The sequence below is a fragment of the Trichomycterus rosablanca genome, chromosome 7 (genome assembly GCF_030014385.1).
Source record: "Trichomycterus rosablanca isolate fTriRos1 chromosome 7, fTriRos1.hap1, whole genome shotgun sequence".
In the NCBI taxonomy this organism is placed as follows: Eukaryota; Metazoa; Chordata; class Actinopteri; order Siluriformes; family Trichomycteridae; genus Trichomycterus; species Trichomycterus rosablanca.
The window spans coordinates 24,577,991-24,595,123 of NC_085994.1; the positions used below are offsets into that span (position 1 = coordinate 24,577,991).

Here is a 17,133-nt window from a genome sequence, read left to right on the forward strand (position 1 = left end):
ACAATTTTACAGTTTATAATTTTTCATTGTATGGTTCCTTTTGAAACAATTACCAATATGTAATCCAGGTTTTCTTTTGCAAGTTTCACGCATTCAATTCAAATGAGCATTAAATTTATTGAAAACAACAATTTAACTGAAATAGGCTGTTCATCAGGTGATCAAAAGTTTAAGACCATAGCTCAAAAAACCCGAAAACCCCCTCAAAACAAAAATCAAAGTGTCAAAAAAAGGACTCAGTAATGAGTAGCTCCACCATTCTTGTTAATCACTTCAAACAATCGTTTAGGCATGCTTGATGCAAGTGTTTCCAGGAGGCTAGTGGGAACGTTGCTCCAAGTGTTAAAGATGGCTTCATGAAGGGCATCCACTGTCTGGAACTGATGTCCATTTTTGTAAACTTCCCTTGCCATCCATCCCCAAATGTTCTCAATCGGATTTAGATCAGGGGAACACGCAGGATGGTCCAAAAGAGTGACGTTATTCTCCTGGAAGAAGTCCTTTGTCAGGCGAGCATTGTAAACTGCAGCATTGTCCTGTTGAAAAACCCAGTCATTACCACACAGATGAGGGATGCCCGCTGCAACATCTCCACATAGCCAGCTGCTGTTTGACGCCCCTGCACAACCTGAAGCTCCACTGTTCCACTGAAGGAAAAAGCACCCCAAATCATGATCCCCCCCACTGTGCCGCGTAGAAAACATCTCAGGTGGGATCTCCTTGTCATGCCAGTAACGTTAGAAGCAATTAGGACCGTCAAGGTTAAATTTTTACTCGTCAGAGAATAAAACTTTCTTCCACCTTTCAATGTCCGATGTTTGGTGCTCCCTTGCAAAGTCCAAACAGGCAATTTTAAGGCGTTGAAGGAGACATGGCCTTTGAAGACGTTTTTTGTTTCTGAAGCCCTTCGCTCGCAGATGCCGTCTGATGGTTATTGAGCTGCAGTCAGCACCAGTAATGGCCTTAATTTGGGTCAAGGATCATCCTGTGTCTTGATGGACAGCCAGTCGGATCCTGCGGCTCAGCGCTGGTGAAATTTTTTTGGGTCTACCACTTGACTTTTTTGTTCCATAACCCTCAGGATATTTTAATAAATGCAAAATGACTGTCTTACTGCGTCCAACCTCAGCAGCAATGGCACGTTGTGAGAGGCCTTGCTTATGCAGCTCAACAATCCTACCACGTTCAAAGTCAGTGAGCTTTTTTGCTTTTGCCATCAGGAGGTCTTGACAGTGTGAATACTTGACAGAAAATTACATGGAATCCAAATTTTTGCACAGATTTTGGCTTTTAAAGGCTGTGGTCTTAAACTTTTGATCAGCTGAAAAAAGCATGTTTGAGTGTAAATGCAGTTGTCAATAAATTGGCTGCTCAAAAGTTTTTGTCTCTTGCTCCCATTTCTTCTTTTAGCATTGTGAAGCTCTATTTAGAACCTTCTTAAGATCCAATAGTGCAAAATGCTAATTCTTGCAATTTTTTAACTGGTCTTAAGATTTTGATCAGGAGTGTATATTCTGTCAGCTTCATCATCAACATGTGATGAAATCACAACAGCATCTAAAAATGTAGTTTTTACTTTATTACTAGTGACATTCCTCAGATAAATATTCTTATTTGCACACTCATCTTCATTTTCACTTGATAAATAAATCATGAAACTCAGATAAATCAGATAAATAGCTTTCTTCGTCACTACTTTTCTCAACCTCTTCCCTTATTTCATCTGGATCCATCGCAATGGTTATAGTAAATAATATAGAATGAAGTATAATAAAAAAACACGGAAAAATATCTCTATCTTCCTGCAGAACACAGTGTGTACAAACACTCACATGTATCAATTACGCTGTGGTGCACGCAAAAATTTTATTTTAGTTATTCACTTGAAAAAAAACATAAGAATACACAACAAAATGATTCAGTACTGGTGAAAGGCTAAGGTGTCCGGAAACATGCCAGTAGATGGCACACAAGCCACGTAAATGACATGAATCAAACCTGTCGAGTGACACTCGACATTGGACCTCCTACAACAAAATACGATGTCGAGTGGGGCTCGACGTTGGACCAGAAAGGGTTAAAATTACAGGAAAAAACCATGAGAGGAACCAGACTCAGAAGGGACCCATCCTTTTGGATCTCAGCGATGGTGTCACCTGAGCGCCCCTATACACATATCAGCTATGGCAACAAAAAAGAACATTTACCCGGCTGTTACCTTTGGAGCTGAAAGGTTTCAATAAAAGATTACAAAATAAAAAAGGACTTGTTTAACATGTCTGACATAGTGTCATGAAAAGATACGTGTCCCCTCCAGAATTCTTCTTTTTTTTAGATTTTTTCTATAAAGTTCCTGCACAGCATTTCAAATGGGTTATTTATTTATTTACTAGGAATTTAACGTCATGTTTTACACTCTTGGTTACAGTATTGACAAAAACGGTAGTTTATTGTCAAACACAGTCATGGACAATTTTGTATCTCCAATTCACCTCACTTGCATGTTTTTGGACTGTGGGAGAAAACCGGAGCTCCTGAAGGAAACCCACACAGACACAGGGAGAACATGCAATCTCCACATAGAAAGGACCCGGACCACCCCACCTGGGGATCAAACCCAGGACCCACTGAGCCACCGTGCCCTCAAATGGGTTAAAATCCAGACTTTTATTTTATATAAAGGAATTGTGAATGTTTATCTTGTCTGTGGTGAGCAAGGTGTCTAGGTCACTTGCTGAATAAGTCATTGATGGGATCTTGAGGAGAATTTTGGTAGGCTTCTAGAAAAAATTTTCCCCAGTTACACGTTTGCTTCATTTGGAAATAATAGCTCTCACTGTGGTCTGCTAGAGTCCTAGAGCCTTTTTTCATATATATATATATATATACAGGGGTTGGACAAAATAACTGAAACACCTGTCATTTTAGTGTGGGAGGTTTCATGGCTAAATTGGACCAGTCTGGTGGCCAATCTTCATTAATTGCACATTGCACCAGTAAGAGCAGAGTGTGAAGGTTCAATTAGCAGGGTAAGAGCACAGTTTTGCTCAAAATATTGCAATGCACACAACATTATGGGTGACATACCAGAGTTCAAAAGAGGACAAATTGTTGGTGCACGTCTTGCTGGCGCATCTGTGACCAAGACAGCAAGTCTTTGTGATGTATCAAGAGCCACGGTATCCAGGGTAATGTCAGCATACCACCAAGAAGGACAAACCACATCCAACAGGATTAACTGTGGACGCAAGAGGAAGCTGTCTGAAAGGGATGTTCGGGTGCTATCGGGTTCGATTGTATCCAAAAAACATAAAACCACGGCTGCCCAAATCACGGCAGAATTAAATGTGCACCTCAACTCTCCTGTTTCCACCAGAACTGTCCGTCGGGAGCTCCACAGGGTCAATATACACGGCCGGGCTGCTATAGCCAAACCTTTGGTCACTCGTGCCAATGCCAAACGTCGGTTTCAATGGTGCAAGGAGCGCAAATCTTGGGCTGTGGACAATGTGAAACATGTATTGTTCTCTGATGAGTCCACCTTTACTGTTTTCCCCACATCCGGGAGAGTTACGGTGTGGAGAAGCCCCAAAGAAGCGTACCACCCAGACTGTTGCATGCCCAGAGTGAAGCATGGGGGTGGATCAGTGATGGTTTGGGCTGCCATATCATGGCATTCCCTTGGCCCAATACTTGTGCTAGATGGGCGCGTCACTGCCAAGGACTACCGAACCATTCTGGAGGACCATGTGCATCCAATGGCGGTGCCGTGTATCAGGATGACAATGCACCAATACACACAGCAAGACTGGTGAAAGATTGGTTTGATGAACTTGAAAGTGAAGTTGAACATCTCCCATGGCCTGCACAGTCACCAGATCTAAATATTATTGAGCCACTTTGGGGTGTTTTGGAGAAGCGAGTCAGGAAACGTTTTCCTCCACCAGCATCACGTAGTGACCTGGCCACTATCCTGCAAGAAGAATGGCTTAAAATCCCTCTGACCACTGTGCAGGACTTGTATATGTCATTTCCAAGACGAATTGACGCTGTATTGGCCGCAAAAGGAGGCCCTACACCATACTAATAAATTATTGTGGTCTAAAACCAGGTGTTTCAGTTATTTTGTCCAACCCCTGTATATATACAGTATATATATATATATATATATATACAGTGTATCACAAAAGTGAGTACACCCCTCACATTTCTGCAGATATTTAAGTATATCTTTTCATGGGACAACACTGACAAAATGACACTTTGACACAATGAAAAGTAGTCTGTGTGCAGCTTATATAACAGTGTAAATTTATTCTTCCCTCAAAATAACTCAATATACAGCCATTAATGTCTAAACCACCGGCAACAAAAGTGAGTACACCCCTAAGAAACTACACCCCTAAATGTCCAAATTGAGCACTGCTTGTCATTTTCCCTCCAAAATGTCATGTGATTTGTTAGTGTTACTAGGTCTCAGGTGTGCATAGGGAGCAGGTGTGTTCAATTTAGTAGTACAGCTCTCACACTCTCTCATACTGGTCACTGAAAGTTCCAACATGGCACCTCATGGCAAAGAACTCTCTGAGGATCTTAAAAGACGAATTGTTGCGCTACATGAAGATGGCCAAGGCTACAAGAAGATTGCCAACACCCTGAAACTGAGCTGCAGCACAGTGGCCAAGATCATCCAGCGTTTTAAAAGAGCAGGGTCCACTCAGAACAGACCTCGCGTCGGTCGTCCAAAGAAGCTGAGTGCACGTGCTCAGCGTCACATCCAACTGCTGTCTTTGAAAGATAGGCGCAGGAGTGCTGTCAGCATTGCTGCAGAGATTGAAAAGGTGGGGGGTCAGCCTGTCAGTGCTCAGACCATACACCGCACACTACATCAAATTGGTCTGCATGGCTGTCACCCCAGAAGGAAGCCTCTTCTGAAGTCTCTACACAAGAAAGCCCGCAAACAGTTTGCTGAAGACATGTCAACAAAGGACATGGATTACTGGAACCATGTCCTATGGTCTGATGAGACCAAGATTAATTTGTTTGGTTCAGATGGTCTCAAGCATGTGTGGCTGCAATCAGGTGAGGAGTACAAAGATAAGTGTGTCATGCCTACAGTCAAGCATGGTGGTGGGAATGCCATGGTCTGGGGCTGCATGAGTGCAGCAGGTGTTGGGGAGTTACATTTCATTGAGGGACACATGAACTCCAATATGTACTGTGAAATACTGAAGCAGAGCATGATCCCCTCCCTCCGGAAACTGGGTCGCAGGGCAGTGTTCCAGCATGATAATGACCCCAAACACACCTCTAAGACGACCACTGCTTTATTGAAGAGGCTGAGGGTAAAGGTGATGGACTGGCCAAGCATGTCTCCAGACCTAAACCCAATAGAACATCTTTGGGGCATCCTCAAGTGGAAGGTGGAGGAGCGCAAAGTCTCGAATATCCGCCAGCTCCGTGATGTCGTCATGGAGGAGTGAAAAAGCATTCCAGTGGCAACCTGTGAAGCTCTGGTAAACTCCATGCCCAGGAGAGTTAAGGCAGTTCTGGGAAATAATGGTGGCCACACAAAATATTGACACTTCAGGAACTTTCACTAAGGGGTGTACTCACTTTTGTTGCCAGTGGTTTAGACATTAATGGCTGTATATTGAGTTATTTTGAGGGAAGAATAAATTTACACTGTTATATAAGCTGCACACAGACTACTTTTCATTGTGTCAAAGTGTCATTTTGTCAGTGTTGTCCCATGAAAAGATATACTTAAATATCTGCAGAAATGTAAGGGGTGTACTCACTTTTGTGATACACTGTATATATATATAGTCATCTTTTATAAACAGGTTCAATTGATGTTGGAAATCTTCTTGTTCTCAATAAATAGACAGTTTAAAATCTATTTTGACTTTTGTTTAGGTTGTCTGTCTTGGTATTAAACATTTCTTAAAAGGTTAATTTGTTTCATTAGTTAACACTAATTCATTTTAATTCAGTTCAAACTAGATAGAGAAAGTGTTTGTTTGAAAGGCTAGTGCTTGTGTATGTGACACAAGCCTAAACACCATGACCATTTTCTAGCATGCAAAATCCAAAAAAAGTGTGTTTACTCACTAGGTGGCAGGTTCTCCACACAGATACTGTCTCTGCGGATGAAGCCGTCTGCACACTCGCAGCGGAATGAACCCTCCTCATTAATGCAAGCCTCATTCAGTCCAGGACATGCAATCGCTTTCTCCTTACATTCATCAATATCTGCAATAGACACGGAGTGGGCATGTTTCTATTTAAATAAAATTTTATTAAATAATATAATAAAATAAAATAAAAATTAAATAAAAAATAATTACCAGCAGAATACATATTATTCATTTCATGCTACGTCCACATGAACACTTAATTATTTGGAAACATCCCCATGGCAAAAAAAAAAAGTGCAAGCTTATGTATGGGACCAGGCCCTTATTAGGTATTAAAAGCTCCCTTGGAGCTATCTATCTATCTATCTATCTATCCATCCATCCATCCATCCATCCATCCATCCATCCATCCACCCAGCTAGCTAGCTATCCTTCCATTCATCCATCTATCTATCCATCCATCCATCTAACTATCCAACCATCCATCCAACTATCTATCCATCCATTTATCCATCCAACTATCTATCCATCCATCCAACTATCCATTAATCTATCTATCTATCTATCTATCTATCTATCTATCTATCTATCTATCTATCTATCTGTCTATCTATCTATCTATCTATCTGTCTATCTGTCTATCTATCTATCTATCTATCTATCTATCTATCTGTCTGTCTGTCTGTCTATCTATCTATCTATCTATCTATCTATCTATCTATCTGTCTATCTATCTATCTATCTGTCTGTCTGTCTATCTATCTATCTATCTATCTGTCTATCTGTCTATCTATCTATCTGTCTATCTGTCTATCTATCTATCTATCTATCTATCTATCTATCTATCTGTCTATCTATCTATCTGTCTATCTGTCTATCTATCTATCTATCTATCTGTCTGTCTGTCTATCTATCTATCTATCTATCTATCTATCTATCTATCTATCTATCTGTCTATCTATCTATCTGTCTATCTATCTATCTATCTATCTATCTGTCTGTCTATCTATCTATCTATCTATCTATCTATCTATCTATCTATCTATCTATCTATCTATCTATCTATCTGTCTATCTATCTATCTATCTGTCTGTCTGTCTATCTATCTATCTATCTATCTGTCTATCTGTCTATCTACTATCTATCTATCTATCTGTCTATCTGTCTATCTATCTATCTATCTATCTATCTATCTGTCTATCTACTATCTATCTATCTGTCTATCTGTATCTGTCTATCTACCTATCTATCTATCTATCTATCTATCTATCTATCTATCTATCTATCTATCTATCTATCTGTCTGTCTATCTATCTGTCTATCTACTATCTATCTATCTGTCTATCTGTCTATCTACTATCTATCTATCTATCTATCTATCTATCTATCTATCTATCTATCTATCTATCTATCTGTCTATCTATATTTTACTATTCTACAGTACTGCTGCATTCACTACATTCAACTGTTTTTATTTAATAAGCATGAAGATGATCTGATATGAAACTCTGTGATGTTGTACATCATTATGGAACATTATAAGTATATCGGCTATCGGTTACCCCGCAGAATAGAACCATCATGACCCTCTATGGCCTAAAAAAGACCCTGAGATATTCTAAAAAAAAATATATTAAGTGAGCAGTGCTATATGTATAACTTGACAAGCAACATTTAAACAAATACAAATCTAAACAAATAAACCCTGCTTGTATAATTTGTGTTGAAATGTGAAGGGTTAGACTAAAGAAGCCCCTTTCAGTCTCCCTATCAGAATTTTGCTGCCTCTGCTGTTGCTGGAAATAAATTACAAAGGGCCAAGCAACAGTAATTCAGTGAGGGACCAATTTCAGATGACAGTAAAATTGCCCTATACCTTCCCTTTAAATGGGTGTGCTTTGTTGTGGCTAAGGATGACAAGTTCCACCCACTGTGACTGGGTGCAAAATGAGCTTGTGTGATGATGCAATTAATTCGTAAAAAAAGATTTTGCTTAAGAAATAAGCTAGTTAGGGCTGAACTATCAACTTAATTTTTGTTTCTAAACTTTGGCAGTACTTTAGGAGAGGATACAGTAGTAGGTCAGAGAGCCAAGGTTGGATCGTACTGGTTAAAGGTGGTCCATTATAGGGTAAAATATATTGGTTAGAATTAATGTAAGTAATAAACAATGATAACATGTACAGATATGGGAAAATACAAACGCTATAAAGACAGTTGGCTACAGTTGACTTACCAAGGCACTTTGCTCCTGTTAGTCTGTAACCTCTGGCACATTTCTTACAGCGGGCTGGACCACTGCCCATGCAGCCCACACACGCCTGGTCACAACCTACACACACAACAAGGCACACAAACTTAAACACAGAACAATAAATATCTTCACTGTGAGCTAGATGTACAAAGCTTTTTTGCCTGTCGTGTAGATCAAGATCAAGCAAAAAGGGTAGAGCTATTGAAAGGACTCGACTCATTTTATACTTCATCATCTACTATCATTTTTCCCCCCTTTGTCCCCAATTTAGTAATTTCCTTCTGCCTTCCTTCTTTCCTTCTGCCCTATATGCTGGCCAAGGTGTTGCAAACTGAAACTCTGCATGGCTCCATACGCTCTAGGAGGGGGCAGCTCTCTTATACCGTGCAATGACACTGGCTGAGTTCCCTGGAAAAGACAAAGAGTGGACACCGGCAAAAAAACGGACAGGGTCGAGCTCAGCATATGACAGCAAACAGGCTGCCAAGAGAGAAGCCGACAAGTCTGTGAGGAACACACCATAATAAATAGAAACACCTACACCTGGTGCGAATTAACAAATTATCCCTCAACAAGCAAACATCACCTCCATCATCTACATCAATAGCACGGCAATTGGAGACGATTCTGTGAATCTTGTTGCCCTGCCGAACTCCTTAGCAGGTGGGACAGTTACAGGCATCTGCCCCCTAGCCTCTCCTTATACACTTCTTATCAAATAAAATGGGCCAAATCCAAATCTGTTTTAGGTTAGAGCGGTGAAAGAGCGGTGCTTTGTGTGTACCTCTACTACTTGTACAAACATCAGGTGAAACTCTGTCCAACCTTTCCTATTCAGACACATCTAAGTGTGTCTGTAAAGAGCCTGGCTAGGGCCGCTAGCACTGCCGAGACTGGAGCTTAGACTTCCTGCAGTGGTGGGCTAGTGTATTAAGACTGCTATCCCCATCAGTGATCTGGACAATTTGGAGTTTTTGCATAATTGTTTCCACCAGCCAGACCTAAATGTAAATAACCCAGTGTTTTTAGGAATGGTTGCCAGACCCCTGATTTTCCCACCAAAGTTACATTGTAATCAACAGCATCATGGCACTGTATGGAACCATTATTTGTACTTTTTTTTTCTTTAAGGACTGTTATGTTGTGTGTGTTGCACTGACCTCTGCATTCATACGAGCCATCTGTGTTGAAGCAGTAAGTGTTGGACGAGCAGCGCGCCAGCTCAGTGCCACACTCATCTACATCTGTGAAATAAAACAGTGAGCATAAACAATCGCACATCCACAGAAGCTTTCCATGAATAAACCTTCAAACCAACTTCATTGCCATACACTTTTAAAGCAAATCAGCCGCGTCTCTGGACTGCGTTGCTTGGGGGTGCAGTAAGAAAATGGGGGGGGATGACAACTGTTAGCAAATGATGTGTAAAATAAAAAAAAATTAAAGGTTGTGTTAAAATGCACTACACAGCCAAAGGTAACTGCCTGTCAATCATGTACAACCAGTTTGTTTTGTATACATCTATACAGGTTTGAACATAAATCAGATAACAGCCTGCTTGTCATTTGTACCTGTAATTTAAAATGACACTTGTAATGTTTTTCTTCCTTGATGCGAGGGACGTGCTCGCAGAACAGATGTTTACTTTGGCATGATAGTCATATTTATAGTTACTATTCACACCTGCCTTTTACTGTGCTGCTTATACAGCACACACACAGTAGCAGAAAATAGAAATGATTTACAGTTAAGTCGTAAGCAGACACCACTGTGATATACCAAAGTAATCAACTGTATGGTTGTCATGTACATTTCTCGTGTCAGCTTTCGGGTAGAAGTTTCCAGCAATCAGTAAACAGAACCGTATTTTCAAAAGGCATTTTCATAATAACGTTTAGTAATAATGTAAAAATAAAAACCGTTTCTAATAAGAAAACATTTGGCAGAAAAATCTATTCATTTCTATCAGTCGAGTGTCTGTGTAGGTGCCCAGTTGGTTGATAGCACAGCTGAGATCCCACCATGATCTCTGCAGTGATAGACAAGCGCATTAGACCCTCGCGCCACCCGAGTGCCCTCTAATTTCAATTAATTTTTATGTTTAACCAACGTGTTATCCTGGGCAGGGATTGTGGTGGGTCCAGTCTCCCTGTTTTACACAATGCAGCAACACACACCAGACAGGAGGCCAGTCGATGTCCCCCCCTTCCCGCCACCACCTCAGGCACAGCCAATCGTGTCTGCTTGCAGACACCTAACTGATTAATAATGCCACTAGGAATTCGAACCTTGAATCCTAGAATTAGTTAACTTTTGACTTTGACTGTATAAGTAAATGTAAGTAACACAGGTTAATTTATTTTTAGAAAGGCTCATAAACCACTTTAGAAAATAGTAAAAAAATAGTATGTTTAAACTGGTTACTGTTTATCGACCCCCTGGTCCTTACTCAGAATTTCTTAACGAATTTGCCGATTTTCTTTCTAAATTAGTCTTATCAACTAAGAAAGCTTTAATTGTTGGTGACTTTAATATTCATTATGAGGATAAGTGTAATCCACTCAAAATTGCGTTTGATTCTATTTTAGAATCCTTAGGCATCACCCAAAATGTAACAGGACCCACTCACCGCTGTAAACATACCTTAGATTTAATACTTACTTATGGTATAAACATAGACAACCTGGAAATTATACCACAGAATGACTTAATCTCTGATCACTCCCTACTAATATATGAAGTGTCCCTGTCCAATAATATACAGCAACCAAATCGTTTTAAATGTAAGCGCACTATTACATCTGCAACTGCAGCAGCGTTCATAAACTGCCTACCAGAATTACCAAATATATCAGCATCAGAACCTAAAGAACTAGATCAGGCAACTCAAAACCTAGAGACCGTACTGCGCACAACCTTAGATAACGTAGCCCCACTCAAAACTAAACTGATTAGGGAGAAAAAACTTGCTCCTTGGTACAATGACCACACATGCGCACTTAAACAAGCAGCACGGAAATTAGAACGTAAGTGGCGTCACACTACACTGGAGGTGTATAAGATTGCTTGGAAAGATGCTCTAACTGAGTATAAACATGCACTTATAAAAGCTAAATCTTTATATTATTCATCCCTAATAGAGAAAAATAAAAACAATCCTAGATTCCTTTTTGAGACAGTGTCCAAATTAACTAAAAACGTCAATGAAACTGAATCTAATATACCGCCCGACTGTACCAGTGATGATTTTTTAAAATTCTTTAATGACAAGATAGAAAAAATACGACTTCAGAGTCAGAGTGTGTCACTTGCCAATGTTAAGTATGGACTCACTCCGAGCAGCATTGGTGATAATAGTAACGAGTTAATCCAACTAAATTCCTTTAATCCAATCTCCCAAAATGAACTAACTGTGTTGATTAAATCATCGAAGTCATCATCGTGTATACTCGATCCTGTTCCAACTCGTTTACTTAAAGATTTACTCCCAGCTATTGTAGAGCCCCTGCTTACATTAATCAATGCATCCCTTAGCCTTGGGTATGTACCTAAATTGTTTAAAAGTGCTGTTATTAAACCCCTGATTAAAAAACCTAATCTTGATCCACATGTACTAGCTAATTATAGGCCAATTTCAAACCTTCCTTTTGTCTCAAAGATATTAGAAAAAGTCGTTTCCAAACAGCTATGTTCTTATTTGAATGAAAATTGTATTCATGAAAAATTTCAATCAGGATTTAGACCCAACCATAGTACCGAAACCGCATTAATTAGAGTAGTTAACGAGTTGTTAATGTCTTCTGATAATGGATGTGTCTCTTTTCTTGTTCTATTAGATCTTAGTGCAGCGTTTGATACGGTCGATCATAACATTTTACTGGAGAGGCTAGAAAATACAGTAGGTGTTAAAGGACTCGCACTCTCTTGGTTTCAATCATATTTGACTGACCGCTCTCAATTCGTTTATGTAAATAATAAATGCTCAGAAACTACAAAAGTAAAGTGTGGTGTTCCACAGGGGTCGGTACTTGGACCGCTATTATTTACACTCTATATGCTTCCACTAGGTGAAATTATTCATAAACATGGCATAAACTTTCACTGCTATGCAGATGACACACAGCTGTATATATCAGCCAAACCAAATGATACTGACACAATCAGTAAGATAGAAGATTGTGTAAACGACATAAAAAACTGGATGTCGTGTAATTTTCTTTTACTTAATTCAGATAAAACTGAGGTTTTACTTGTTGGCTCTAAAGCTGCAAGAGACAAGTTGTCTAACCTGGTGCTAAACTTAAACACGTTCTCTGTTACTCCCAGCCCAGATGTAAAAAACTTAGGTGTCACAATAGATTCAGATCTCTCCTTTGATACACACATTAATAATATTACTAGAGTTGCTTTCTATCATTTGCGTAATATCTCTAAAATAAGAAATATACTATCTGTTAATGACGCCGAAAAACTGATCCATGCGTTTATAACTTCTCGGTTAGATTATTGTAATGCTCTTCTAACTGGATGCTCTGGTAGATCCTTAAACAAACTCCAGTTAGTTCAAAATGCAGCAGCTCGAGTGCTAACTAGAACTAAAAAATTTGATCATATCACTCCTGTTCTATCATCTCTACACTGGCTGCCAGTTAAATTTCGCATTGATTACAAAATACTTTTACTAACCTATAAAGCGCTACATGGTCTGGCTCCACAGTATCTGAGTGAGCTTATTAATTACTACAACCCAGCACGTCCACTTCGTTCACAAGATGCAGGGTTACTTATAGTTCCTAAAATTAAAAAGACCAAAGCTGGTGGAAGAGCATTTTCTTACAAAGCTCCACAACTCTGGAATAATCTTCCTGCCTCTGTTCGGTATTCGGACACAGTCTCAATGTTTAAGTCTAAACTGAAAACATATTTATTTTCTCAGGCTTTTGATTAGTATAGACAAAGGCGCAGAGCTTGGGGGTTCTTGGTCATAGAAACTTGTGGTGATCAGGGATGTTGGGTCGCTGTCGTTCTGCCTCTCTTGTCCAATCACTCTGGTTTGGGTAGGAGAGGTGGGCGCTGATGTCCTGTGAAAGCCTTCATGACCTTGTTACCTGCTCGCTCTCCCTTTTAGTTATGCTGTAATAATTAGGGCTGCCGGAGTCTAAAACTCTCTGTAAAACTGTTTGTCAACTAGCATTGTACATTATTAACTACATTCTCTGTTGTTTTACCCCGAGGGCATTCTGATGGAAACCTGTTTACCCGCCGAGGTTAAGGATTAAAGTCGAGACTGCCGGGACAACGATGCTGCTCCTGTCAGATGTGACGGGTCTGGAGTAATTGCAACGACAAGAAATCACTACAGACTTTATTGAAGACTAGAGCGGATAACAACTCTATTATTATTTAATTGTTTATTTATCTATTTATTACCACTGTATGACTTTTAGATCATTCAATTCTGTGTTTGTATGATTTGTGTAAATCGTGTATTTATTTAAAGTATCCTCCAGACCACCCAAGAAGGATGGGCCCTGTTGAGTCTGGTTCCTCTCAAGGTTTCTTCCTGTAATTTTCAGGGAGTTTTTCCTTGCCACAGTCGCCCTCGGCTTGCTCAACAGGGGTTTTTGTATCTGTTGGTCCTGGATTTTGTAAAGTTGCTTTGAGACAATGTATATTGTAAAAAGCGCTATATAAATAAAGTTGACTTGACTTGACTTGACTTTATTCTGGTCAGGGAACCTTGAATCCTAGAATTAGTTCGTAACTTTTGACTTTGACTGTATAAGTAAATGTAAGTAACACAGGGTAATTTATTTTTAGAAAGGCTCATAAACCACTTTATTCTGGTCAGGGTTGCAGCAAAAAAAGATTGGACCTAACTGGACCAAACCCCATGAAACCTGGATGATAGTAACACTGATATTTAAACCTGGATCGAGCAGCCAAAAAATAATCATATCAATAAAAAATGTTTTTTATCAGCTTCACTTACCATATAGAAGCACTACAGTTCTACAATTACTGACTGTAGTCCGTCTGTTACTCTAAATACTTTTTTAGCCTGCTTTCACCTTGTTTTTTAATGGTCAGGACTCCCACAGGACCACCACAGAGCAGGTATTATTTAGGTGGTCGATCATTATCAGCACTGCAGTGACACTAACATGTTGATGGTGTTGGATAAGGGAAGCTGTTGGCTGGATATGTTTGGTTGGTGGACTATTCTCAGTCCAGCAGTGACAGTGAGGTCTTTAAAAACTCCATCAGCATTGCTGTGTCTGATCCACTCATACCAGCACAACACACACTAACACACCACCACCACGTCAGTGTCACTGCAGTGCTGACCATTGAAGAACAGCATAAAAGGGGACTAACAAAGCATGCACAGAAACAGATGGACTACAGTCAGTAATTGTAGAACTACAAAATGCTCCTATATGGTAAGTGGAGCTGATTTATTGTCGCTACAACTATCGCTGGAAGAAACAGAGCTCAACACACACACACACACACACACACACACACACACACACACACACACACACACACACACACACACATGTACAGTGTATCACAAAAGTGAGTACACCCCTCACATTTCTGCAAATATTTCATTATATCTTTTCATGGGACAACACTATAGACATGAAACTTGGATATAACTTAGAGTAGTCAGTGTACAGCTTGTATAGCAGTGTAGATTTACTGTCTTCTGAAAATAACTCAACACACAGATATTAATGTCTAAATAGCTGGCAACATAAGTGAGTACACCCCTCAGTGAACATGTCCAAATTGTGCCCAAATGTGTCGTTGTCCCTCCCTGGTGTCATGTGTCAAGGTCCCAGGTGTAAATGGGGAGCAGGGCTGTTAAATTTGGTGTTTTGGGTACAATTCTCTCATACTGGCCACTGGATATTCAACATGGCACCTCATGGCAAAGAACTCTCTGAGGATGTGAGAAATAGAATTGTTGCTCTCCACAAAGATGGCCTGGGCTATAAGAAGAATGCTAACACCCTGAAACTGAGCTACAGCATGGTGGCCAAGGTCATACAGCGGTTTTCCAGGACAGGTTCCACTCGGAACAGGCTTCGCCAGGGTCGACCAAAGAAGTTGAGTCCATGTGTTCGGCTGAGTCCACGTGTTCGTGTATCCAGAGGTTGGCTTTAAAAAATAGACACATGAGTGCTGCCAGCATTGCTGCAGAGGTTGAAGATGTGGGAGGTCAGCCTGTCAGTGCTCAGACCATACGCCGCACACTGCATCATCGGTCTGCATGGTCGTCATCCCAGAAGGAAGCTGACGCACAAGAAAACCCGCAAACAGTTTGCTGAAGACAAGCAGTCCAAGAACATGGATTACTGGAATGCCCTGTGGTCTGACGAGACCAAGATAAACTTGTTTGGCTCAGATGGTGTCCAGCATGTGTGGCGGCGCCCTGGTGAGAAGTACCAAGACAACTGTATCTTGCCTACAGTCAAGCATGGTGGTGGTAGCATCATGGTCTTGGGCTGCATGAGTGTTGCTGGCACTGGGGAGCTGCAGTTCATTGAGGGAAACATGAATTCCAACATGTACTGTGACATTCTGAAACAGAGCATGGTCCCCTCCCTTCGAAAACTGGGCCTCATGGCAGTTTTCCAACACGATAACGACCCCAAACACAACCTCCAAGATGACAACTGCCTTGCTGAGGAAGCTGAAGGTAAAGGTGATGGACTAAACCCAATTGAGCACCTGTGGCGCATCCTCAAGTGGAAGGTGGAGGAGTTCAAGGTGTCTAACATCCACCAGCTCCGTGATGTCATCATGGAGGAGTGGAAGAGGATTCCAGTAGCAACCTGTGCAGCTCTGGTGAATTCCATGCCCAGGAGGGTTAAGGCAGTGCTGGATAATAATGGTGGTCACACAAAATATTGACACTTTGGGCACAATTTGGACATGTTCACTGTGGGGTGTACTCACTTATGTTGCCAGCCATTTAGACATTAATGGCTGTGTGTTGTTATTTTCAGAAGACAGTAAATCTACACTGCTATACAAGTTGTACACTGACTACTCTAAGTTATATCCAAGTTTTATGTCTATAGTGTTGTCCCATGAAAAGATATAATGAAATATTTGCAGAAATGTGAGGGGTGTACTCACTTTTGTGATACACTGTATGTGCATAGTTCCATAACATGGTGCACGCACACCTGATTCCACCAATCAAGAACAACAAACACCTGGTTCAGGTATGCTAAGCTGACATTAAAAAAACATCTTTTACACTCACTTCCCGGAACACTAACAGGATATCTTTACCAGGAAAAAACAGCTTTGCATTTGTTGATGACTTTAAACTGAAATTTTGCAGGTTGTGCTTAGTCACACATTTTATTTATTAAAGACCAGTCACCCACAGTGCAACATACAACAAATCCTACACTGAATGAATATACTGAAGTGTATTTTTAGATCTTTGGATCTGCAAACCGTGGGCGCTCGGGTGGCGCAGAGGTCTAAGCTCTAGCCCATGACGACTGAGATCAGAATTCAAATTTTAGCTGTGCTATTGACCGGGCACTAGGGCTGGGTGGTATGACCAAAAGTTTGTATTACGGTATTTTTTAAGATTCTGACAGTTTCACGGTATATCATTTTTATATGTCTGTGGCTGATTTTACTGTCATACACCGATCAGCCCCAACATTAAAACCACCTCCTTGTTTCTACGCTCACTGTCCATTT

The 17,133-nt window shown here is 40.4% G+C and overlaps 1 protein-coding gene across 1 annotated transcript in view; it reads right to left on the reverse strand.

Moving 5' to 3' along the window:
- Positions 1 to 17,133, reverse strand: part of LOC134318310 (protein disulfide isomerase Creld1) — a 31,570-nt gene that overhangs the window by 1,797 nt on the left and 12,640 nt on the right. Inside the window, exons 8-10 of the mRNA XM_062999164.1 lie at positions 9,555 to 9,638; positions 8,377 to 8,472; positions 6,115 to 6,255 (exon numbers count right to left, since the gene is read on the reverse strand). Of these exons, the coding sequence (XP_062855234.1) occupies positions 6,115 to 6,255; positions 8,377 to 8,472; positions 9,555 to 9,638 (321 nt within the window). The remainder of the gene's footprint in view (positions 1 to 6,114; positions 6,256 to 8,376; positions 8,473 to 9,554; positions 9,639 to 17,133) is intronic.